At 49.7% G+C, this 26,992-nt stretch overlaps 1 protein-coding gene across 4 annotated transcripts in view; it reads right to left on the bottom strand.

Annotated features, from left to right (window-relative positions):
• RXRA (retinoid X receptor alpha) overlaps window positions 1–26,992 on the bottom strand; it is a 257,227-nt gene that overhangs the window by 102,903 nt on the left and 127,332 nt on the right. For all 4 annotated transcript variants that reach the window (XM_063935903.1, XM_063935904.1, XM_063935906.1 and 1 more), the window contains exons 2-3: window positions 11,774–12,030; window positions 11,452–11,496 (exon numbers count right to left, since the gene is read on the bottom strand). In XM_063935903.1, coding sequence (XP_063791973.1) covers window positions 11,452–11,496; window positions 11,774–12,030 — 302 coding nt within the window. The remainder of the gene's footprint in view (window positions 1–11,451; window positions 11,497–11,773; window positions 12,031–26,992) is intronic.

Raw genomic sequence — 26,992 nt, 5'->3', positions numbered from 1 at the left:
TATCCCCACAGCACAGTGATGACACAGTATCTAGAACAACTTCACTTCAGTCCAATATCCCCACAGCACAGTGATGACACAGTATCTAGAACAACCGCGCTTCCGTCCAATATCCCCACAGCACAGTGATGACACAGTATCTAGAACAACCGCGCTTCAGTCCAATATCCCCACAGCACAGTGCTGACACAGTATCTAGAACAACCGCGCTTCAGTCCAATATCCCCACAGCACAGCGATGACACAGTATCTAGAACCGTGCTTCAGTCCAATATCCCCACAGCACAGTGCTGACACAGTATCTAGAACAACCGCGCTTCAGTCCAATATCCCCACAGCACAGTGATGACACAGTATCTAGAACAACTTCACTTCAGTCCAATATCCCCACAGCACAGTGATGACACAGTATCTAGAACAACCGCGCTTCAGTCCAATATCCCCACAGCACAGTGATGACACAGTATCTAGAACAACTTCACTTCAGTCCAATATCCCCACAGCACAGTGATGACACAGTATCTAGAACAACTTCACTTCAGTCCAATATCCCCACAGCATAGTGATGACACAGTATCTAGAACAACTTCGCTTCAGTCCAATATCCCCACAGCACAGTGATGACACAGTATCTAGAACAACCGCGCTTCAGTCCAATATCCCCACAGCACAGCGATGACACAGTATCTAGAACAACCGCGCTTCAGTCCAATATCCCCACAGCACAGTGATGACACAGTATCTAGAACAACTTCACTTCAGTCCAATATCCCCACAGCATAGTGATGACACAGTATCTAGAACAACTTCGCTTCAGTCCAATATCCCCACAGCACAGTGATGACACAGTATCTAGAACAACCGCGCTTCAGTCCAATATCCCCACAGCACAGTGATGACACAGTATCTACAACAACCGCGCTTCAGTCCAATATCCCCACAGCACAGTGATGACACAGTATCTAGAACAACCGCGCTTCAGTCCAATATCCCCACAGCACAGTGATGACACAGTATCTAGAACAACTTCACTTCAGTCCAATATCCCCACAGCACAGTGCTGACACAGTATCTAGAACAACTTCACTTCAGTCCAATATCCTCACAGCACAGTGATGACACAGTATCTAGAACAACCGCGCTTCAGTCCAATATCCCCACAGCACAGTGATGACACAGTATCTAGAACAACCGCGCTTCAGTCCAATATCCCCACAGCACAGTGATGACACAGTATCTAGAACAACCGCGCTTCAGTCCAATATCCCCACAGCACAGTGATGACACAGTATCTAGAACAACCGCGCTTCAGTCCAATATCCCCACAGCACAGTGATGACACAGTATCTAGAACAACCGCGCTTCAGTCCAATATCCCCACAGCACAGTGAGGACACAGTATCTAGAACAACTTCACTTCAGTCCAATATCCCCACAGCACAGTGATGACACAGTATCTAGAACAACTTCACTTCAGTCCAATATCCCCACAGCACAGTGAGGACACAGTATCTAGAACAACTTCACTTCAGTCCAATATCCCCACAGCACAGTGATGACACAGTATCTAGAACAACTTCACTTCAGTCCAATATCCCCACAGCATAGTGATGACACAGTATCTAGAACAACTTCACTTCAGTCCAATATCCCCACAGCATAGTGATGACACAGTATCTAGAACAACCGCGCTTCAGTCCAATATCCCCACAGCACAGTGATGACACAGTATCTAGAACAACCGCGCTTCAGTCCAATATCCCCACAGCACAGTGATGACACAGTATCTAGAACAACCGCGCTTCAGTCCAATATCCCCACAGCACAGTGATGACACAGTATCTAGAACAACCGCGCTTCAGTCCAATATCCCCACAGCACAGTGATGACACAGTATCTAGAACAACTTCACTTCAGTCCAATATCCCCACAGCACAGTGCTGACACAGTATCTAGAACAACCGCGCTTCAGTCCAATATCCCCACAGCACAGTGATGACACAGTATCTAGAACAACCGCGCTTCAGTCCAATATCCCCACAGCACAGTGATAACACAGTATCTAGAACAACTTCGCTTCAGTCCAATATCCCCACAGCACAGTGATAACACAGTATCTAGAACAACCGCGCTTCAGTCCAATATCCCCACAGCACAGTGATGACACAGTATCTAGAACAACTTCGCTTCAGTCCAATATCCCCACAGCACAGTGATGACACAGTATCTAGAACAACCGCGCTTCAGTCCAATATCCTCACAGCACAGTGATGACAGTATCTAGAACAACCGCGCTTCAGTCCAATATCCCCACAGCACAGTGATGACACAGTATCTAGAACAACCGCGATTCAGTCCAATATCCCCACAGCACAGTGAGGACACAGTATCTAGAACAACCGCGCTGCAGTCCAATATCCCCACAGCACAGTGATGACACAGTATCTAGAACAACTTTGCTTCAGTCCAATATCCCCACAGCACAGTGAGGACACAGTATCTAGAACAACCGCGCTTCAGTCCAATATCCCCACAGCACAGTGATGACACAGTATCTAGAACAACTTCGCTTCAGTCCAATATCCCCACAGCACAGTGATGACACAGTATCTAGAACAACCGCGCTTCAGTCCAATATCCTCACAGCACAGTGATGACACAGTATCTAGAACAACCGCGCTTCAGTCCAATATCCCCACAGCACAGTGATGACACAGTATCTAGAACAACCGCGCTTCAGTCCAATATCCCCACAGCACAGCGATGACACAGTATCTAGAACAACCGCGCTTCAGTCCAATATCCCCACAGCACAGTGATGACACAGTATCTAGAACAACCGCGCTTCAGTCCAATATCCCCACAGCACAGCGATGACACAGTATCTAGAACAACCGCGCTTCAGTCCAATATCCCCACAGCACAGTGATGACACAGTATCTAGAACAACCTCGCTTCAGTCCAATATCCCCACAGCACAGTGATGACACAGTATCTAGAACAACTTCACTTCAGTCCAATATCCCCACAGCACAGTGATGACACAGTATCTAGAACAACTCACTTCAGTCCAATATCCCCACAGCACAGTGATGACACAGTATCTAGAACAACCGCGCTTCAGTCCATATCCCACAGCACAGTGATGGACACAGTATCTAGAACAAACCGCGCTTCAGTCCAATATCCCCACAGCACAGTGATGACACAGTATCTAGAACAACCGCGCTTCAGTCCAATATCCCCACAGCACAGTGATGACACAGTATCTAGAACAACTTCACTTCAGTCCAATATCCCCACAGCACAGTGATGACACAGTATCTAGAACAACCGCGATTCAGTCCAATATCCCCACAGCACAGTGAGGACACAGTATCTAGAACAACCGCGCTTCAGTCCAATATCCCCACAGCACAGTGATGACACAGTATCTAGAACAACCGCGCTTCAGTCCAATATCCCCACAGCACAGTGATGACACAGTATCTAGAACAACTTCACTTCAGTCCAATATCCCCACAGCACAGTGATGACACAGTATCTAGAACAACCGCGATTCAGTCCAATATCCCCACAGCACAGTGAGGACACAGTATCTAGAACAACCGCGCTTCAGTCCAATATCCCCACAGCACAGTGATGACACAGTATCTAGAACAACCGCGCTTCAGTCCAATATCCCCACAGCACAGTGATGACACAGTATCTAGAACAACTTCACTTCAGTCCAATATCCCCACAGCACAGTGATGACACAGTATCTAGAACAACTTCACTTCAGTACAATATCCCCACAGCACAGTGATGACACAGTATCTAGAACAACCGCGCTTCAGTCCAATATCCCCACAGCACAGTGATGACACAGTATCTAGAACAACCGCGCTTCAGTCCAATATCCCCACAGCACAGTGATGACACAGTATCTAGAACAACCGCGCTTCAGTCCAATATCCCCACAGCACAGTGATGACACAGTATCTAGAACAACCGCGCTTCAGTCCAATATCCCCACAGCACAGTGATGACACAGTATCTAGAAACAACTTCACTTCAGTCCAATATCCCACAGCACAGTGATGACACAGTATCTAGAACAACCGCGCTTCCGTCCAATATCCCCACAGCACAGTGATGACACAGTATCTAGAACAACCGCGCTTCAGTCCAATATCCCCACAGCACAGTGCTGACACAGTATCTAGAACAACCGCGCTTCAGTCCAATATCCCCACAGCACAGCGATGACACAGTATCTAGAACCGTGCTTCAGTCCAATATCCCCACAGCACAGTGCTGACACAGTATCTAGAACAACCGCGCTTCAGTCCAATATCCCCACAGCACAGTGATGACACAGTATCTAGAACAACTTCACTTCAGTCCAATATCCCCACAGCACAGTGATGACACAGTATCTAGAACAACCGCGCTTCAGTCCAATATCCCCACAGCACAGTGATGACACAGTATCTAGAACAACTTCACTTCAGTCCAATATCCCCACAGCACAGTGATGACACAGTATCTAGAACAACTTCACTTCAGTCCAATATCCCCACAGCATAGTGATGACACAGTATCTAGAACAACTTCGCTTCAGTCCAATATCCCCACAGCACAGTGATGACACAGTATCTAGAACAACCGCGCTTCAGTCCAATATCCCCACAGCACAGCGATGACACAGTATCTAGAACAACCGCGCTTCAGTCCAATATCCCCACAGCACAGTGATGACACAGTATCTAGAACAACTTCACTTCAGTCCAATATCCCCACAGCATAGTGATGACACAGTATCTAGAACAACTTCGCTTCAGTCCAATATCCCCACAGCACAGTGATGACACAGTATCTAGAACAACCGCGCTTCAGTCCAATATCCCCACAGCACAGTGATGACACAGTATCTACAACAACCGCGCTTCAGTCCAATATCCCCACAGCACAGTGATGACACAGTATCTAGAACAACCGCGCTTCAGTCCAATATCCCCACAGCACAGTGATGACACAGTATCTAGAACAACTTCACTTCAGTCCAATATCCCCACAGCACAGTGCTGACACAGTATCTAGAACAACTTCACTTCAGTCCAATATCCTCACAGCACAGTGATGACACAGTATCTAGAACAACCGCGCTTCAGTCCAATATCCCCACAGCACAGTGATGACACAGTATCTAGAACAACCGCGCTTCAGTCCAATATCCCCACAGCACAGTGATGACACAGTATCTAGAACAACCGCGCTTCAGTCCAATATCCCCACAGCACAGTGATGACACAGTATCTAGAACAACCGCGCTTCAGTCAATATCCCCACAGCACAGTGATGACACAGTATCTAGAACAACCGCGCTTCAGTCCAATATCCCCACAGCACAGTGAGGACACAGTATCTAGAACAACTTCACTTCAGTCCAATATCCCCACAGCACAGTGATGACACAGTATCTAGAACAACTTCACTTCAGTCCAATATCCCCACAGCACAGTGAGGACACAGTATCTAGAACAACTTCACTTCAGTCCAATATCCCCACAGCACAGTGATGACACAGTATCTAGAACAACTTCACTTCAGTCCAATATCCCCACAGCATAGTGATGACACAGTATCTAGAACAACTTCACTTCAGTCCAATATCCCCACAGCATAGTGATGACACAGTATCTAGAACAACCGCGCTTCAGTCCAATATCCCCACAGCACAGTGATGACACAGTATCTAGAACAACCGCGCTTCAGTCCAATATCCCCACAGCACAGTGATGACACAGTATCTAGAACAACCGCGCTTCAGTCCAATATCCCCACAGCACAGTGATGACACAGTATCTAGAACAACCGCGCTTCAGTCCAATATCCCCACAGCACAGTGATGACACAGTATCTAGAACAACTTCACTTCAGTCCAATATCCCCACAGCACAGTGCTGACACAGTATCTAGAACAACCGCGCTTCAGTCCAATATCCCCACAGCACAGTGATGACACAGTATCTAGAACAACCGCGCTTCAGTCCAATATCCCCACAGCACAGTGATAACACAGTATCTAGAACAACTTCGCTTCAGTCCAATATCCCCACAGCACAGTGATAACACAGTATCTAGAACAACCGCGCTTCAGTCCAATATCCCCACAGCACAGTGATGACACAGTATCTAGAACAACTTCGCTTCAGTCCAATATCCCCACAGCACAGTGATGACACAGTATCTAGAACAACCGCGCTTCAGTCCAATATCCTCACAGCACAGTGATGACAGTATCTAGAACAACCGCGCTTCAGTCCAATATCCCCACAGCACAGTGATGACACAGTATCTAGAACAACCGCGATTCAGTCCAATATCCCCACAGCACAGTGAGGACACAGTATCTAGAACAACCGCGCTGCAGTCCAATATCCCCACAGCACAGTGATGACACAGTATCTAGAACAACTTTGCTTCAGTCCAATATCCCCACAGCACAGTGAGGACACAGTATCTAGAACAACCGCGCTTCAGTCCAATATCCCCACAGCACAGTGATGACACAGTATCTAGAACAACTTCGCTTCAGTCCAATATCCCCACAGCACAGTGATGACACAGTATCTAGAACAACCGCGCTTCAGTCCAATATCCTCACAGCACAGTGATGACACAGTATCTAGAACAACCGCGCTTCAGTCCAATATCCCCACAGCACAGTGATGACACAGTATCTAGAACAACCGCGCTTCAGTCCAATATCCCCACAGCACAGCGATGACACAGTATCTAGAACAACCGCGCTTCAGTCCAATATCCCCACAGCACAGTGATGACACAGTATCTAGAACAACCGCGCTTCAGTCCAATATCCCCACAGCACAGCGATGACACAGTATCTAGAACAACCGCGCTTCAGTCCAATATCCCCACAGCACAGTGATGACACAGTATCTAGAACAACCGCGCTTCAGTCCAATATCCCCACAGCACAGTGATGACACAGTATCTAGAACAACCGCGCTTCAGTCCAATATCCCCACAGCACAGTGATGACACAGTATCTAGAACAACCGCGCTTCAGTCCAATATCCCCACAGCACAGTGATGACACAGTATCTAGAACAACCGCGCTTCAGTCCAATATCCCCACAGCACAGTGATGACACAGTATCTAGAACAACTTCACTTCAGTCCAATATCCCCACAGCACAGTGATGACACAGTATCTAGAACAACTTCACTTCAGTCCAATATCCCCACAGCACAGTGATGACACAGTATCTAGAACAACTTCGCTTCAGTCCAATATCCCCACAGCACAGTGATGACACAGTATCTAGAACAGGTAACAGCAGCCCCTTGCAGCCCACATGTGTCTGGGAGGAGGGGGTACACTCCCTGAAATTAGAGAACGATGGCTGAGGATAACCACAGGCTAATTAGGAACACGCCCCAGGTGTTCCGGGAGGCGACTGACATATCCCAGCGAGACCAGCTCCGGAGCGTCTCTCCCTTATTAGCGCATGGCGCCAGCAGCCGGCACTCATTTCACAGCTCACCAAAAATCACCTCTGAAAAAGGGGAGAGGAGGGCGGTGTTGGGTTAGGTACCCCCCGGGAGGGTTGCTATGGGCTGTATTACCATGATATGTCCAGAGGGGGCGCCGCAGTACATCCTCTTGTTAGCCCGACTCAAGGTTCCTGGTGCGTTATATCTCCTTTCATGTTTTGCTTTGTTTTAAAAGTCTTGACAGTGTTTTATACAGCAGACTCTGATCTCCAAATGTTACCGTCTGGGTGATTCTGCTGCCATGCGTGCAAGAGGCAAATCACCTCATTCACCTCCTCCAGGGAACAGTCCGACCGGACGCAGTTAATGCTGGGGAATTAGCGCGCCCACCGTGCTGCGTTCTGCTCTCCGGTGGGGGTTAAACGCTCCATGCGTCTTGCAGCTCCCTCTTCAGGTTCTCGTCTGGTCGGCCGGCGGCTCCCACTTTCCAGTGCGCCTTAATCCACCTCGGATCCTTCCTCCGTGGAGACTGCACTGAGCTGCGGCACCCGGAGGGGCAAACGCCTGCCCTGTAACTGACGGGAGCGGTAGAAACCCCCCCCTGTGAAATTCCAGCACTGCTGCGATTCTCTTCCCTCCGCACCCACGGCCCCGGCTCGGGTGTTTGCCGGAACGAATGTGCTCCGGGGAAGAGACATATGGCTCAGGCTCAGACGGTAACATGGTCTTATTGGCTTGCTCTCAGTAATCACTTAAGACGGTCTATGAGAAGAAGACAGCTCAGTGTCCGAGTGTGCGAGGCTGAGAAATAATATCTGGGGTAACGGTCCCTGCGGATTACTGCTCACATGCAAACTGCAATTTCATTAATAACAAGTGCACGCTGATAGCACCAAAACACAAGGAGAAGGGCGGGTTGTCCAGCCGCAATCCTATCACCCATTCCACCCCGCGCTTTTATTATTTCTACTGAATACCCCAAGACGAAAGCATCTGTGTATGCATAACGCGCTCCGCTTTCCCCTCATTACAGTTCCATGCCGGATAGGCGTACTGCGGCAAATGACCATGGGGGTCATTCCGAGTTGTTCGCTCGCTAGCAGTTTTTAGCAGCCGTGCAAATGCTATGCCGCCGCCCACTGGGAGTGTATTTTAGCTTAGCAGAAGTGCGAACGAAAGGATCGCAGAGCGGCTACAAAATAATTTTGTGCAGTTTCAGAGTAGCTTCAGACCTACTCAGCGCTTGCGATCACTTCAGACTGTTCAGTTGCTGTTCTGACGTCACAAACACGCCCTGTGTTCGCCCAGCCACGCCTGCGTTTTTCCTGGCACGCCTGCGTTTTTTTCGAACACTCCCTGAAAGCGGTCAGTTGACACCCAGACACGCCCACTTCCTGTCAATCACTCTGCGGCCAGCAGTGCGACTGAAAAGCTTCGCTAGACCCTGTGTGAAACTACATCGTTCTTCGTAATAGTACATCACACGTGTGTGCATTGCGCCGGATGCGCAGAAGTGCCTTTTTTTGCCTGATCACTGCGCAGCGAACGAAAGCAGCTAGCGAACAACTCGGAATGACCCCCCATGATTGCTCATTTGTCATAGCCGTAATTATGTCCCTTCCGTGGTGTACTGGCGCCTCTAACCAGAGGTTATGGTTTAACGGCATTGCTATTACGTTTCACCCCTCTAATTCTAGCTGTCCCCTCTTAGGGTGGAGCCACTGGCTCCAGTATGTAAATGAGCAGGGCAGGGGCCAGCTTTGGCCATAAAAAGTGCTCATTTCAGGGTCTATTTACTAAGCCTTGCATGTGGATAAAGTGGACAGAGATAAAGTACCAGCCAATCAGCTCCTAAGAGTCCTAACTGCCACATCACAGGTTGGGTTTGAAAAATGACAGTTAGGAGCTGATTGGCTGGCACTTTATCTTCGTCCACTTTACCTCCATCCAAGGCTTAGTAAATAGAGCCCTAAGTTATTAATGACGCAGTCTCATACAAACCTGGCAGTATGTATTACACACCTGTAGCTGAATGGCACTCTCACAGATGGGGATACCTTTGTAAGTTACACATAAGCAACCAGCATATTATCTCCCCTTATGTGTCGTCATTTCCAGCAATCAAATCCCCATTTCATGTTTTATTTTTTTACAGACGGTGAACAAGACAAAACTGTCAGTAATGGGGGGAATAATACAAGAGGTACGCTGTCAGTCACACAGGCCTAATTCCAGCAGGCAACATACAGAGGTGTCCTCACTGACCGATGCACAAACTGCACCAAATAGCCACGTTTGGCACGCCAACGCCACAGACTATGCACCCCACCACGTTCGTCTCAACTGCGCCACAAATACAACAAAAGTGCAATGCACGAGTACTCCGACCACTGCCTGCAGCTGTGATGCCACGCAGATAGTATAAGATACAGGTACGTAAGTCCGAGAGTCGCTGCCCGTGGCAGAGCCTCAGAGATGCGCCACACGTCACGCCCCATATGGCGCAAAAAGAACGGGTGAATGAGGACACATCTGTATGGTGGATTCCTCACCGTGACATAAAATGTGGCCCTATAATAGCACAGCGACCCACCTCCGTGCACCTCACCCTCCTTCCCTGGGGCTGCCCCATGCAGCCGTATTTCCCAAACTGCCCCTCTGCCCACACAGCTGGTACACTTACTCATTCATTCCCCACCGTGCCATTGGTCCTCCTCTACCCATAATGCTTATTAATAGACTGAACGTTATCAGGTACATGGGGGGGCATTCCGAGTTGATGGCTCGCTAGCTATTTTTTGCAGCGCTGCGATCAGATAGTCGCCGCCCATAGGGGAGTGTATTTTTGCTTTGCAAGTGTGCGATCGCATGTGCAGCCGAGCGGTACAAAAAAGTTTTGTGCAGTTTCTGAGTTGCCCAGAACTTACTCAGCCGCTGCGATCACTTCAGCCTGTTCTTGGCCGGTATTGAGGTCAGACACCCACCCTGCAAACGCTTGGACACGCCTGCGTTTTCCCTACCACTCCCAGAAAACGGTCAGTTGACACCCACAAACGCCCTCTTCCTGTCAATCCTCCTTGCGATCGGCTGTGCAAATGGATTCTTCGGAAAATCCATCACTCAGCAAAAATCTGCTTTGTACCCGTACGACGCGCCTGCGCATTATGGTGCATACGCATGCGCAGTAGTGACCTGATCGCAGCGCAGCGAAAAACGGCAGAGTGCGATCAGGTCAGAATGACCCCCATTGACCCTTTAAATGTCTACAATATGTCTGTATCACAACTCCCGTACTCTCTATGTGTACTACAACTCCCAGAGTACCCGCACGGCGAACACTCAGAGCTGCTGGAGCTATATACGGCTCCTGGACGGAGGCTGCACCGTCTGGCCAGGTGCTGGGGAATTAGCGCGTTCCTGATCCGCGTGTATAAGGTGGCAGTCAGCTGCTGTTGCCCTTATGCGTATAGTGTAAGCTCTTTACCTCTGGGGGTGGGGGTGGGGGGGGATTTGGATAATCTTTGCTAGACCTCCTCTCTTGGGAATGAAGAGGAAGCAGATAGGAAATCGTAAGACGTAAGTTTATTAACTCCGACTGTGCTGCAACCATGTGAATGTATACTTAGGGGTGGAAGAAGACATTTCCTGATGTCAGGTAGAACAGGTCATTCCCCAAACTCCACACAGGATATCAGGAAAACATGCACGGCGAGCGGTTGACCAATCACTGGGTGAATCCTGTTTCCCGGTACCCCTCGGCTAGTTGTAATCATACATTTCAGAGAAATCTATCAGAATTTGTGACTTGTGTTTCGTCTGCTCTGGTCTGTCATTTCCAAACCTCTGCACGCCCCCTGCTTATGTCATGCCGCCCCTCTCAATGAAATCACAGATCCCTCGCTACCAAACCATGCCCACCCCAAGCTATCGTATCGTATATAGTACCTCAAACAGATTGACAGGAGGGCTTTTGGAGTAGATGAAGGAGTTCTGGGGAAGAGAAAGCAAATAATGGAACTGTACTAAATGGTGAACTCTGCAAACATCATAGAGACTAAGTAATGACCTATAACAAAACTATATTTTTACAGCATTCAGCCATTATTATTTACATTATTATATTTTAATTAGACAAATAAAATAATAATGGGTTAAAGTCAGTGTAATATGTTACACAGACTACAGAATGGATAATACAAATTAACATTATCCTTTTTTATATCATTTATTTAGATAAATAAGGTTTACAAAGCTGCTGGGAGCTCACCTGAGGGCTGCCGGTGCCATACCCCATGCCCTGCGTGGATTGGAGGGACATCGAGGGGCCCAGGGGCGGGCTGATGACCGAGAAAGGCGGGCCCATTCCATTGAGGGAGGATCCGAGTGGAGAGTGGAGATGAGTGGGCGAGCCCAGCGAAGGGCTTATCCCGGAACTGCTGAGGGACGGATGAAGCAAGGGCGCGCTCATAGGCCCACGGATACTCGGAGAGTTCAGAGACGTAGAATTGACCTGGGTGGAAAAATCTGTACAAAAACAAAGACATTAATAATATATACAACAAATCCACAGTGCGAAGAACAATTAGCAAAAATATTACGTCATTGGTAGATATCGAATTGTAGGAGTACCACAAAGCCCAGCATTCTCTACCAAGTGGGGGAATCACAAACGCCCCTGCTTTCTCTGTCCACTTTAAGTGAGGTAGATGTTAGTATGTGGAGGAATGAATTACCGAGTGTCTGCAAGGGAAGGATTTATAAAGGGGGTGGGGGAGGGGGGTGCAGTAAGGAGTGGGAGAATTACAGGGTGGGTGATGAGAAAGGGAATGAATTATTGGGGGGGGGGGGGTAATAAGAGGAGGAATGAATTCAGGGTGAGAAAGGAGGGAGAAGGGAATGAATTGCAGAGTGAGAAAGGAGGGAGAAGGGAATGAATTGCAGAGGGAGAAAGGAGGGAGAAGGGAATGAATTACAGGGTGAGAAAGGAGGGAGAAGGGAATTAATTACAGGGTGAGAAAGGAGGGAGAAGGGAATGAATTACAGGGTGAGAAAGGAGGGAGAAGGGAATGAATTGTGGAGTGAACAGTGAGGAAGGGAATGAACTATATAGATGGTTAGTAAATTGAAGACTGAATTACACAGAGGGGAAATGAGTGAAAACAGGGAAGAAATTATAAGGGGGCAGCAAGGAGTAAATGAATTACATGGTGGGTGGTGAGAAAGGGAATTGGATCATACAGCGAAAAAATAGGAAGAATGAATTACATGGTGGGAAATGAGAAAAATAGGCATAATAGTGAGATAGGGAAAGAATTACAGGGGGTCAGTAAGGTGTGGAGGAATTATAGGGGTCAGTAAGGTGTGGAGGAATTATAGGGGTCAGTAAGGTGTAGAGGAATTACAGGGGGTCAGTAAGGTGTGGAGGAATTATAGGGGGTCAGTAAGGTGTGGAGGAATTATAGCGGTCAGTAAGGAGTGGAGGAATTAGAGGAGTCAGTAAGGAGTGGAGGAATTACAGGGGGTCAGTAAGGAGTGGAGGAATTAGAGGAGTCAGTAAGGAGTGGAGGAATTACAGGGGGTCAGTAAGGTGTGGAGGAATTATAGGGGGTCAGTAAGGTGTGGAGGAATTATAGGGGTCAGTAAGGAGTGGAGGAATAACAGGGGGTCAGTAAGGAGTGGAGGAATTATAGGGGGTCAGTAAGGAGTGGAGGAATTATAGGGGTCAGTAAAGAGTGGAGGAATTATAGGGGTCAGTAAGGAGTATAGGAATTATAGGGGTCAGTAAGGTGTGGAGGAATTATAGGGGTCAGTAAGGAGTGGAGTAATTATAGGGGTCAGTAAGGTGTGGAGGAATTACAGGGGGTCAGTAAGGTGTGGAGGAATTACAGGGGGTCAGTAAGGTGTGGAGGAATTACAGGGGGTCAGTAAGGTGTGGAGGAATTACAGGGGGTCAGTAAGGAGTGGAGGAATTATAGGGGTCAGTAATGAGTGGAGGAATTATAGGGGTCAGTAAGGAGTGGAGGAATTATAGGGGTCAGTAAGGTGTGGAGGAATTATAGGGGTCAGTAAGGAGTGGAGGAATTATAGGGGTCAGTAAGGTGTGGAGGAATTACAGGGGGTCAGTAAGGTGTGGAGGAATTATAGGGGGTCAGTAAGGAGTGGAGGAATTACAGGGGGTCAGTAAGGAGTGGAGTAATTATAGGGGGTCAGTAAGGAGTGGAGGAATTATAGGGGTCAGTAAGGAGTGGAGGAATTATAGGGGTCAGCAAGGTGTGGAGGAATTACAGGGGGTCAGTAAGGAGTGGAGTAATTATAGGGGGTCAGTAAGGAGTGGAGGAATTATAGGGGTCAGTAAGGAGTGGAGGAATTACAGGGGGTCAGTAAGGAGTGGAGGAATTACAGGGGGTCAGTAAGGAGTGGAGGAATTATAGGGGTCAGTAAGGAGTGGAGGAATTATAGGGGGTCAGTAAGGAGTGGAGGAATTATAGGGGGTCAGTAAGGAGTGGAGGAATTATAGGGGTCAATAAGGTGTGGAGGAATTACAGGGGGTCAGTAAGGAGTGGAGTAATTATAGGGGGTCAGTAAGGAGTGGAGGAATTATAGGGGTCAGTAAGGAGTGGAGGAATTACAGGGGGTCAGTAAGGAGTGGAGGAATTACAGGAGGTCAGTAAGGAGTGGAGGAATTACAGGGGGTCAGCAAGGAGTGGAGGAATTATAGGGGTCAGTAAGGAGTGGAGGAATTATAGGGGTCAGTAAGGAGTGGAGGAATTACAGGGGGTCAGTAAGGAGTGGAGGAATTACAGGGGGTCAGTAAGGAGTGGAGGAATTACAGGGGGTCCGTAAGGAGTGGAGGAATTACAGAGGGTCAGTAAGGAGTGGAGGAATTATAGGGGTCAGTAAGGAGTGGAGGAATTATAGGGGTCAATAAGGAGTGAAGGAATTATAGGGGTCAGTAAGGAGTGGAGGAATTATAGGGGGTCAATAAGGAGTGGAGGAATTACAGGGGGTCAGTAAGGTGTGGAGGAATTATAGGGGGTCAGTAAGGAGTGGAGGAATTACAGGAGGTCAGTAAGGAGTGGAGGAATTACAGGGGGTCAGCAAGGAGTGGAGGAATTATAGGGGTCAGTAAGGAGTGGAGGAATTATAGGGGTCAGTAAGGAGTGGAGGAATTACAGGGGGTCAGTAAGGAGTGGAGGAATTACAGGGGGTCAGTACGGAGTGGATGAATTACAGGGGGTCAGTAAGGAGTGGAGGAATTATAGGGGTCAGTAAGGAGTGGAGGAATTATAGGGGTCAGTAAGGAGTGGAGGAATTATAGGGGTCAGTAAGGAGTGGAGGAATTATAGGGGTCAGTAAGGAGTGGAGGAATTATAGGGGTCAGTAAGGAGTGGAGGAATTATAGGGGGTCAATAAGGAGTGGAGGAATTACAGGGGGTCAGTAAGGTGTGGAGGAATTATAGGGGGTCAGTAAGGAGTGGAGGAATTACAGGGGGTCAGTAAGGTGTGGAGGAATTATAGGGGGTCAGTAAGGAGTGGAGGAATTACAGGGGGTCAGTAAGGTGTGGAGGAATTATAGGGGGTCAGTAAGGAGTGAAGGAATTACAGGGGGTCAGTAAGGTGTGGAGGAATTATAGGGGGTCAGTAAGGAGTGGAGGAATTATAGGGGTCAGTAAGGAGTGGAGGAATTACAGGGGGTCAGTAATGAGTGGAGGAATTATAGGGGGTCAGTAATGAGTGGAGGAATTATAGGGGGTCAGTAAGGTGTGGAGGAATTATAGGGGGTCAGTAAGGAGTGGAGGAATTATAGGGGTCAGTAATGAGTGGAGGAATTATAGGGGGTCAGTAATGAGTGGAGGAATTATAGGGGGTCAGTAAGGTGTGGAGGAATTATAGGGGGTCAGTAAGGAGTGGAGGAATTACAGGGGGTCAGTAATGAGTGGAGGAATTACAGGGGGTCAGTAATGAGTGGAGGAATTATAGGGGGTCAGTAATGAGTGGAGGAATTACAGGGGGTCTGTATTGGGAACAGAGTAGTACACCGTATATAAGTGAAATAGCTATGGCACTACTGTACCACATTACTCATATAACATACAGAGCACATGTCATCACGTGTGAATAAAAATAAGATAAAGAGGAAATAGGATATCCACGTATTGTAAAACCTTCATCCTATATACAATAAACAAGCACAAATAATGAGAGAGAAAGCCAATATGAAGGGTTTCATTTTCAAAGGCGCCAATGAATTCCTAGTTATAGTGAATGTGACATTTGTGCGGGATTTTCATCACCGGAAAAGGAAAGAGAGAGTCTGTGAGATCCGAGTGGATTAAAAGTTAATGATCAAGAAAAAAACATTAATGTCTTCCCCATCGGTGCCTGTGAGCAGAGTCCTACAGCGCACAAGACCACCATCGGTGCCTGTGAGCAGAGTCCTACAGCGCACAAGATCACCATCGGTGCCTGTGAGCAGAGACCTGCAGCACACAAGATCACCATCGGTGCCTGTGAGCAGAGTCCTACAGCGCACAAGATCACCATCGGTGCCTGTGAGCAGAGTCCTACAGCGCACAAGATCACCATCGATGCCTGTGAGCAGAGACCTACAGCGCACAAGATCACCATCGGTGCCTGTGAGCAGAGTCCTACAGCGCACAAGATCACCATCGGTGCCTGTGAGCAGAGACCTACAGCGCACAAGATCACCATCGGTGCCTGTGAGCAGAGTCCTACAGCGCACAAGATCACCATCGGTGCCTGTGAGCAGAGTCCTACAGCGCACAAGATCACCATCGGTGCCTGTGAGCAGAGTCCTACAGCGCACAAGATCACCATCAGTGCCTGTGAGCAGAGTCCTACAGCGCACAAGATCCCCATCGGTGCCTGTGAGCAGAGTCCTACAGCGCACAAGATCACCATCGGTGCCTGTGAGCAGAGTCCTGCAGCGCACAAGATCACCATCGATAGCTGTGAGCAGAGTCCTACAGCGCACAAGATCACCATCGATAGCTGTGAGCAGAGTCCTACAGCGCACAAGATCACCATCGATAGGTGTGAGCAGAGTCCTACAGTGCACAAGATCACCATCGATAGCTGTGAGCATAGTCCTAAGCGTACAAGATCACCACCGGTGCCTGTGAGCAGAGTCCTACAGCGCACAAGATCACCATCGATAGCTGTGAGCATAGTCCTAAGCGTACAAGATCACCATCGGTGCCTGTGAGCAGAGTTCTACAGTGCACAAGATCACCATCGATAGCTGTGAGCAGAGTCCTACAGCGCACAATATCACCATCGGTGCCTGTGAGCATAGTCCTACAGCGCACAAGATCCCCATCGGTGCCTGTGAGCAGAGTCCTACAGCGCACAATATCACCATCGGTGCCTGTGAGCATAGTCCTACAGCGCACAAGATCCCCATCGGTGCCTGTGAGCAGAGTCCTACAGCGCACAAGATCACCATCAGTGCCTGTGAGCAGAGACCTGCAGCACACAAGATCACCATCGGTGCCTGTGAGCAGAGTCCTGCAGTGCACAAGATCACCATCGATAGCTGTGAGCATAGTCCTAAGCGTACAAGATCACCACCGGTGCCTGTGAGCAGAGTCCTACAGCGCACAAGATCACCATCGATAGCTGTGAGCATAGTCCTAAGCGTACAAGATCACCATCGGTGCCTGTGAGCAGAGTTCTACAGTGCACAAGATCACCATCGATAGCTGTGAGCAGAGTCCTACAGCGCACAATATCACCATCGGTGCCTGTGAGCATAGTCCTACAGCGCACAAGATCCCCATCGGTGCCTGTGAGCAGAGTCCTACAGCGCACAATATCACCATCGGTGCCTGTGAGCAGAGTCCTACAGCGCACAAGATCCCCATCGGTGCCTGTGAGCAGAGTCCTACAGCGCACAAGATCACCATCAGTGCCTGTGAGCATAGTCCTAAGCGCACAAGATCACCATCGGTGCCTGTGAGCATAGTCCTAAGTGCACAAGATCACCATCGGTGCCTGTGAGCATAGTCCTAAGTGCACAAGATCACCATCGGTGCCTGTGAGCATAGTCCTAAGCGCACAAGATCACCATCGGTGCCTGTGAGCATAGTCCTAAGTGCACAAGATCACCATCGGTGCCTGTGAGCATAGTCCTAAGTGCACAAGATCACCATCGGTGCCTGTGAGCATAGTCCTAAGTGCACAAGATCACCATCGGTGCCTGTGAGCACAGTTCTACAGTGCACAAGATCACCATCGGATGAAAAGTGATTCCTAAAGCTTCAGATCTCACTGAAGAGCATTGGATGATCAGCTGTCTCTGTAAAGCGAGATCCCGGCTTACGCTGCACAGAATCGGATCCAAAATTGACATAAAAATATTAATTACTGCACTGTATGTTCAAAACATCCCAGAATGAATAATACATGAGGTTCCCGCCACGAGACAGGAGGCAGAAATGACTCATTTACGCTCAATGAGAAGACTTTTCACCAGGACGCTCATTAATAATGAATTGTGCGTATGGGGCTTTTCCATCGGTGTGGGGGCTAGTCTAATCAGCACGCAGTAAAGCATTTACTACCCATTACTAAGGAATTCTACCTGATAATACATATATCCCCCTCTTTACTGTGGGGGTCATTCATACCTGATCACTCGCTAGCGTTTTTTTGCAGCACTGCGATCAGGTCAGAACTGCGCGTGCGTATGCAGCGCAATGCACAGGCGCGTCGCACAGGTACAAAGTGGATCGTTGCTGAGCGATGGGTTTTACGAAGAATCCATTCGCACAGCCGAACGCAAGGAGATTGACAGGAAGAGGGCGTTTGTGGACGGCAACTGACCGTTTTCAGGGAGTGGTTGGGAAAACGCAGGCGTGTCCAAGCGTTTGCAGGGCGGGTTCCTGACGTCAATTCCGGTCCCGGACAGGCTGAAGTGATCGCAGCGGCTGAGTAAGTTCTGGGCAACTCAGAAACTGCACAAAACGTTTTTGTGCCGTCGGCTGCACATGCGATCGCACACTTGTAAAGCGAAAATACACTCCCCTATGGGCGGCGACTATCTGCTCGCAGCGCTGCAAAGAACCCTAGCGAGTGATCAGGTCTGAATTAGGCCCCATGTCTGCAGACATAGGGGGAGTAGTATCAAACCTAAAGAGGACAAGTGGAGGTGTGGCCCGAAGCAACCAATCCAACCCTATCGTTTAACCAGCACAGATTAGAATCTGCTTGATTGCTATTAGCAATGCCTCCTCTTGTCCTATCTGGTGATAAATGTCCTCCTTATACAAAACATGCTGCTGTGGAAGCACAAGTCCCAGCATGCCGTGTCAGCCTCTCACCAGCTTTACGCGTCTAGATTAAAGCTTCAAAATCATGGTGGCAAATACTTTCCCAAGATGCAACAACTCCAGGCTGGGCTGTCCCTGGCATGGTGGCATCTGAAGATTCAGAAATGCCCACTCTGCAGCTGCCGGAAGATAATCTCCCTTCAGTCACCAATCTCCCTCTACACATATCCAGATTAAGGAGGGGGGTGCAGGTGATACTGTACCCCGGGCCTCCCACTGTCAGAGCCCCCCCCCCTCTCCCCAGCCAACGCACACTGACATTACTAGCTCTCCCTCTTGTGTAGCAGCAGAACCAGGCAGCAAGGATGGAATAGGACAATATGCAGTGCAGGCAGAGACACGGGAGTATCACGTTTCATGAGCTAGTAATGGAGCTTTCCGACCAGAGAGATAGGAGGGGAGAAAGAGCTGTAAGTGACCCAGAGATCCAACATTCTCCTCCTCACCTGTGTTGAAATATCTTTTCATATCAATGAAACAGGTCTTCCCTCTGCATCATTTTATCTCCTCCAGTGCCTGCCTGCAACCAATCGCTGCAGATCGGTCAGCCCCGCGGCGCCCTCCACCCCGCAGCTGCAAGGAGGAACAGCTGCCAGGGAAATGTAAAGCCGCAATGATGGGTCGATCATCGGGAACCACCGTCTTTCTTCAGGACATTTACAATCCATTTTCCTACCAGGAATATATTGAATGTGTAGCGAATGTTGAGTAATAAATCTACGTCTATTGGCGGCCTGCCGTTACAAGCGCTTCTCTTGTGTGCACCCGTACATCTAAATGAGCAGACGCCCACTACTAGCTTCTGGCGCACAGTTATACCGACTGGTACGTCCTTCGATGCCACCATCGGTCGCAGCATCGAAACCTGCACCAGCTCTACACTATGTGCATGTTGCTATGTACCAGCCAATCAGCTCCTCACTGCCATGTTATAGGCTGTGTTTGAAATATGACAACTAGGAGTTGATTGGCCGGGACTCCTTTTAAATTGATACTAATAGTGAACGACCTGGAGGTTTATTTACTAAGCGTCTGATTCTAAAACCCGGCGCCCCCAATCGTACTGTATGACCGAAATTTAAAAGGGCAATGATTTTACTAGCAACACACGGCTAGTAAACGCTGTGCCCTCTAAAATTTTGGGCATAAATACCATTAGAAGCTCCGGGTTTTATTTTCAGGCGCTCCGTCTGACTGCATGGCAAGGAACGGGTTAATGCGATACGCATACACCACGACAGACTAGGATAATATAACTATATACAAGTTACAGTCTGCTCTCACTTTCACCAGCATGTTCCGTGGCCTGGAACAAAGAATCTCCAACGCAGAACCTTGAAAAGCTCAAGTAGTTATTCAGCTGCTGAACTGTAAAAGCCACAACTTCCTCAGCGGATTGGAGAGCCGTCCTAGACGGCGAGCACGCAACGCACACGGAACAGTCTAACGCAGACACGTTATCGTGTGTAGGGAATCCCTCTGCTATTCCCAGAGACACAGGCGCAGTATACAGAAAATATTCTTATTACGCCCTGAACAGACCGGATTATGTTTTTGGCTAGTTATATTTTAGACTGTGCTTGAAAATGACAGGAGCTGATTGGCTGGTAGTTTCTCTCTCTCCACTTAGTACATCTGCCCCGATTCCTGCGGAGGCATTCGTACAGGAGCGGGATCTCGCCATCCCTCTCCCGGGAGAATGACACAGGCAATAAGTCAGATAAGCAGGTAGGTTTCTCTCTGCTGAAAGAAGATAGGGAAAAGCAGATTTAAGGGGCACAGGGGGTCATTCCGAGTTGATTGCTCGCTGGCGTTTTTCGCAGCGCAGTGAACAGGTTACTACTGCGCGTGCACCGCAATGTGCAGGCGCGACGTACGGCTACAAAGCGGATCGTTGCTGGGCGATGGATTTAACAAAGAATCCATTTGCACAGCCGATCGCAAGGAGATTGACAGGAAGAAGGCGTTTGTGGGTGTCAACTGATCGTTTTCTGGGAGTGGTGCGGCGAACGCAGGCGTGTCCAGGCGTTTGGAGGGCGGAGGTCTGACGTAATTCCGGGACCTGCAGCGCTGCATTGATCGCACAGGGTAAGTAACTCTTACCCTGGTCTTGTTCTACACAAAACTTTTTTTGCATAGCAGGGCTGCAAAAGCGATCGCAGCCCTGCTATGCAGAAATACACTCCCCCATAGGCGGCGTCTAGTTGATCGCACGGGCTGCAAAAAGTTGCAGCGTGCGATCTACTCGGAATGACCCCCCACAGAGCTAAGAGATTTTTCTAATCCTCCTATGTGGCCTGTATGTGTTGAGTTTGTACGTTCTCTCTGAATTTGCACAGATTTCCTCCGGATAATCTATTTCCTCCCACATTCCAGACAAATACGGACAGGATTCCTGGCTGCTGAGATAATTAATCATCCCTAGTGTGTCTGTGTGATGGTGGATATAGATTGTAAGCTCCCGTAGTGCAAGGACTGGTGTGAGTGCAATATTCTCTGTAAAGCGCTGTGCAATGTGTGTCCGCATTATGGCCCTCATTCCGAGTTGTTCCCTCGCTAGCAGATTTTAGCAGCATTGCACACGCTAGGCCGCCGCCCTCTGGGAGTGAATCTTAGCTTAGCAGAATAGTGAACGAAAGATTAGCAGAATTGCAAATAGAAATTTCTTAGCAGTTTCTGAGTAGCTCCAGACCTACTCATAGATTGCGATCAGCTCGGTCCGTTTAGTTCCTGGTTTGACGTCAAAAACACGCCCTGCGTTCGGCCAGCCACTCCCCCGTTTCTCCACACACTCCCGCATTTTTCCCTGACACGCCTGCGTTTTTTAGCACACTCCCGGAAAACGCTCAGTTACCACCCAGAGACACCCACTTCCTGTCAATCATTCACCGATCAGCAGAGCGACTGAAAAGCGCTGCAGTAACATCCAGCAAATCTGCTACATTTTGTGTAAAATAACTTAGCGCATGCGCCCTGCGTACCATGCGCATGCGCATTTAGCAACAAATCGCAGCATAGCAAAAATCGTCAACGAGCGAACAACTCGGAATGACCACCTATATAAATAACCGTTAATAAATAACTAATATCAATACCATATCTCCCTCTCCAGTGTTGCAGAGTGAGTGTTGAGTCAATTGCTTAAAAGAAAAACATAAATAAATACATTGTTAAAAAAAAAATTGTGTGTGTGTGTGTGTGTGTATATATATATATATATATATATATATATATATATATATATATATATACTATATAAAAGTGAAAATTTGTCCTTCTGTCTTTCTATACAAATCAACAGTTTACAAGCGAAGATCGTGAAATATGACAGACAAGTGTATTAAAACACGGCGGAGGCAACTAAAACAATTAGAAATCCCTAGGGGGGGAGACAGCAGCACAGAGTATATCAGGAGACAGCATAACTCCGGAATTGCAGGAGCAATGTACTCAGAAATTGGTACACATATGCCTTACACTCTGGAAACAAACACTGTGGGGGGGAAGACACCCCTAGCGGTGGGAAAGCAGCACAGAAAATATCAGGAGACAGCATAACTCCCGAATGCCTGGACCAATTTACAACAAACTTGGTACACATATGACTTACAGGCTGATAACAAACACTGTGGGGGTAAGACACCCCTAGCACGCCTAGGGGTCAGGCAGCAGCACAGAGTTTTTCAGCAGACAGCATTACTCTAGAATGCCTAGAGCAATTTACACCAAACTTGCTACACATAGGACTTACACTCTGGGAACAAACACTGTGGGGGTAACACATCACTAGCAGCCCTAGGGGTGGGCCAGCAGCACAGAGTATATCAGGACATGAATGATATGTCAGTGAGGACAGGGCTGCATGTGACAGGGGCAGTGACATGATGTGAGGAGGGGAATGGAGGCAGCAGGAAGCCACAGACTGAGAGTTATATAGTGGGAGGAGCAGGGTCCCCAGCAGCACAGAGTATATTAGGAGATGAGTGATGTGTCAGTGAGGACAGGGCTGCATGTGACAGGGGCAGTGACATGATGTGAGGAGAGGAATGGAGGCAGCAGGAAGCCACAGACTGAGAGTTATATAGTGGGAGGAGCAGGGTCCCCAGCAGCACAGAGTATATCAGGAGATGAGTGATGTGTCAGTGAGGACAGGACTGCATGTGACAGGGGCAGTGACATGATGTGAGGAGAGGTATGGAGGCAGCAGGAAGCCACAGACTGAGAGTTATATAGTGGGAGGAGCAGGGTCCCCAGCAGCACAGAGTATATTAGGAGATGAGTGATGTGTCAGTGAGGACAGGGCTGCATGTGACAGGGGCAGTGACATGATGTGAGGAGAGGAATGGAGGCAGCAGGAAGCCACAGACTGAGAGTTATATAGTGGGAGGAACAGGGTCCCCAGCAGCACAGAGTATATCAGGAGATGAGTGATGTGTCAGTGAGGACAGGGCTGCATGTGACAGGGGCAGTGACATGATGTGAGGAGGGGAATGGAGGCAGCAGGAAGCCACAGACTGAGAGTTATATTGTGGGAGGAGCAGGGTCCCCAGCAGCACAGAGTATATCAGGAGATGAGTGATGTGTCAGTAAGGACAGGACTGCATGTGACGGGCAGTGACATGATGTGAGTAGGGGAATGGAGGCAGCAGGAAGCCACAGACTGAGAGTTATATAGTGGGAGGAGCAGGGTCCCCAGCAGCACAGAGTATATCAGGAGATGAGTGATGTGTCAGTGAGGACAGGGCTGCATGTGACAGGGGCAGTGACATGATGTGAGGAGGGGAATGGAGGCAGCAGGAAGCCACAGACTGAGAGTTATATAGTGGGAGGAGCAGGGTCACCAGCAGCACAGAGTACATCAGGAGATGAGGGATGTGTCAGTGAGGACAGGGCTGCATGTGACAGGGGCAGTGACATGATGTGAGGAGGGGAATGGAGGCAGCAGGAAGCCACAGACTGAGAGTTATATAGTGGGAGGAGCAGGGTCCCCAGCAGCACAGAGTATATCAGGAGGTGAGCGATGTGTCAGTGAGGACAGGGCTGCATGTGACAGGGACAGTGACATGATGTGAGGAGGGGAATGGAGGCAGCAGGAAGCCACAGACTGAGAGTTATATAGTGGGAGGAGCAGGGTCCCCAGCAGCACAGAGTATATCAGGAGATGAGTGATGTGTCAGTGAGGACAGGGCTGCATGTGACAGGGGCAGTGACATGATGTGAGGAGGGGAAAGGGGGCAGCAGGAAGCCACAGACTGAGAGTTATATAGTGGAAGGAGCAGGGTCCCCAGCAGCACAGAGTATATCAGGAGATGAGTGATGTGTCAGTGAGGACAGGGCTGCATGTGACAGGGGCAGTGACATGATGTGAGGAGGGGAATGGAGACAGCAGGAAGTCACAGACTGAGAGTTATATAGTGGGAGGAGCAGGGTCCCCAGCAGCACAGAGTATATCAGGAGATGAGTGATGTGTCAGTGAGGACAGGGCTGCATGTGACAGGGGCAGTGACATGATGTGAGGAGGGGAATGGAGGCAGCAGGAAGCCAGAGACTGAGGGGCCCTACTCACTGGCCGACCCGCCGCCGAGCTGCCCGACGGCGGATACGGCCGACGAGCGACCCGGCGGCGGGGGGGGGCAGTGACGGGGGGAGTGAAGTTTCTTCACTCCCCCCGTCACGCGGCTGCATTGAAGTGCAGGCAAAAATGGACGAGATCGTCCATATTGGCCTGCATGCACAGCCGACGGGAGACCAGCGATGAACGAGCGCGGGGCCGCGCATCGTTCATAGCTGGAGTCTCCACACTGAAAGATATGAACGAGTTCTCGTTCATTTATGAACGAGATCGTTCATATCTTTCAGAAAATCGGCCAGTGTGTAGGGTAGGGGTGGGCAAAATACGGCCCGCGGGCCGGATGTGGCCCGCAAACCGATCCTGTCCGGCCCACTGCCTCCCACCAGCGAGCAATGACAAGCGGCCCGACCGACTGAGCTGCTTGTCATTGCTCTGCACTGCAGTACCTCCAAGCTGCCAGCGGCGCCTCTCTCCCCTGCTGCTGCGTTGTAGCAGCCTCCTCCCGTCCACAGTGACAACGGCTGTGTTCAGCCGAAAAGGGGCGGGGCTACGTGCCGATGAGGGGGGCGGGGCTACACGGGACCTTAGGGGGCGGGGCTACACGGGACAAGAGCCAGACTGCTACAGATCCATTCTTCCTGCCACTGCCAGCCAGATCAGTGAGTTATTGGGAAAAGTGAAAGAAAGTGTGTGTGTGTGTGTGTGTGTGTGTGTGTGTGTGTGTGTGTGTGTGTGTGTGTGTGTGTGTGTGTGTGTGTGTGTGTGTGTGTGGGCAGTGGCGTCAGACTGTTTTAGGTTTGGGGGAGAGATCTTTAGCTCTCGCTGTACCAACCCCTCCCATGTTCTGTCACCATGTAACCCCCCCCCCATGTTCTGTCACTGTGTCACCCCCCCCGTGTTCTGTCACTGTCACCCCCCCCCCCGGTGTTCTGTCACTATGTCACCCCCCCCCGTGTTCTGTCACTGTCACCCCCCGTGTTCTGTCACCATGTCACCCCCCGTGTTCTGTCACTGTGTCACTCCCCCCGTGTTCTGTCACTGTCACCCCCCCCCCGTGTTCTGTCACTATGTCACCCCCCCGTGTTCTGTCACTTTGTCACCACCCCGTGTTCTGTCACTATGCCACCCCCCCGTGTTCTGTCACCATGTCACCCCCCCGTGTTCTGTCACTGTGTCACCACCCCCCGTGTTCTGTCACTGTCACCCCCCCCCGTGTTCTGTCACTATGTCACCCCCCCGTGTTCTGTCACTATGTCACCCCCCGTGTTCTGTCACTATGTCACACCCCCCGTGTTCTGTCACTATGTCACACCCCCCGTATTCTGTCACTGTGTCACCTCCCCGTGTTCTGTCACTGTGTCACCTCCCCGTGTTCTGTCACTGTCACCTCCCCGTGTTCTGTCACTGTGTCACCACCCCCCCGTGTTCTGTCACTGTCACCCCCCCCGTGTTCTGTCACTATGTCACCCCCCCGTGTTCTGTCACTGTGTCACCTCCCCGTGTTCTGTCACTGTCACCCCCCCCGTGTTCTGTCACTATGTCACACCCCCCGTGTTCTGTCACTATGTCACACCCCCCGTGTTCTGTCACTGTGTCACCTCCCCGTGTTCTGTCACTGTGTCACCTCCCCGTGTTCTGTCACTGTGTCACCTCCCCGTGTTCTGTCACTGTCACCCCCCCCCCCGTGTTCTGTCACTGTGTCACACCCCCCCGTGTTCTGTCACTGTGTCACCTCCCCGTGTTCTGTCACCGTGTTACACATCCGTGTTCTGTCACTGTCACCCCCCCTCCCCATGTTCTGTCACTGTGTCACCCCCACCGTTTTCTGTCACTGTGTCACACACCCGTGTTCTGTCACTGTCACCCCCCCCTCCCCGTGTTCTGTCACCGTGTCACCCCCACCGTGTTCTGTCACTGTGTCACACCACCGTGTTCTGTCACCATGTCACCCCCACCGTGTTCTGTCACCGTGTCACCCCCACCGTGTTCTGTCACCGTGTCACACCTTTTCCCAGGGGCCATAAGACACTGGATAATTTGCTTGCTGCACAATAATTATCCTAAATAAAATGTTAATGTGCAAAAAAGGCTCTCTACCTGGCGTAATGTGTGTAAGTGGCGCTGTGTGGCGCAATTTGAATAATGGAGACTATTGTGCAGCCTAATATGAATCTGTATTATTTTTTGCCCACACCCCTTCCACATGAAGCCACGTCCCTATATTTTTGGCAAGTGGGGGGAGCTGCTATTTTGTATGTGGCCCTCGGATACTGACAGGAAATGTCAAGTGGCCCCTCAGCTGAAATAATTGCCCACCCCTGGTGTAGGGCCTATGAGAGTTATATAGTGGGAGGAGCACGGACCCCCAGCAGCACAGAGTGTATCAGGAGATGAGTGATGTGTCAGTGAGGACAGGGCTGCATGTGACAGGAACAGTGACATGATGTGAGGAGGGGAATGGAGGCAGCAGGAAGCCACAGACTGAGAGTTATATAGTGGGAGGAGCAGGGTCCCCAGCAGCACAGAGTATATCAGGAGATGAGTGATGTGTCAGCGAGGACAG

This window comes from Pseudophryne corroboree, chromosome 8 (genome assembly GCF_028390025.1).
Source record: "Pseudophryne corroboree isolate aPseCor3 chromosome 8, aPseCor3.hap2, whole genome shotgun sequence".
Taxonomy (NCBI): Eukaryota; Metazoa; Chordata; class Amphibia; order Anura; family Myobatrachidae; genus Pseudophryne; species Pseudophryne corroboree.
This window is presented reverse-complemented; position numbering and strand designations above follow the sequence as displayed.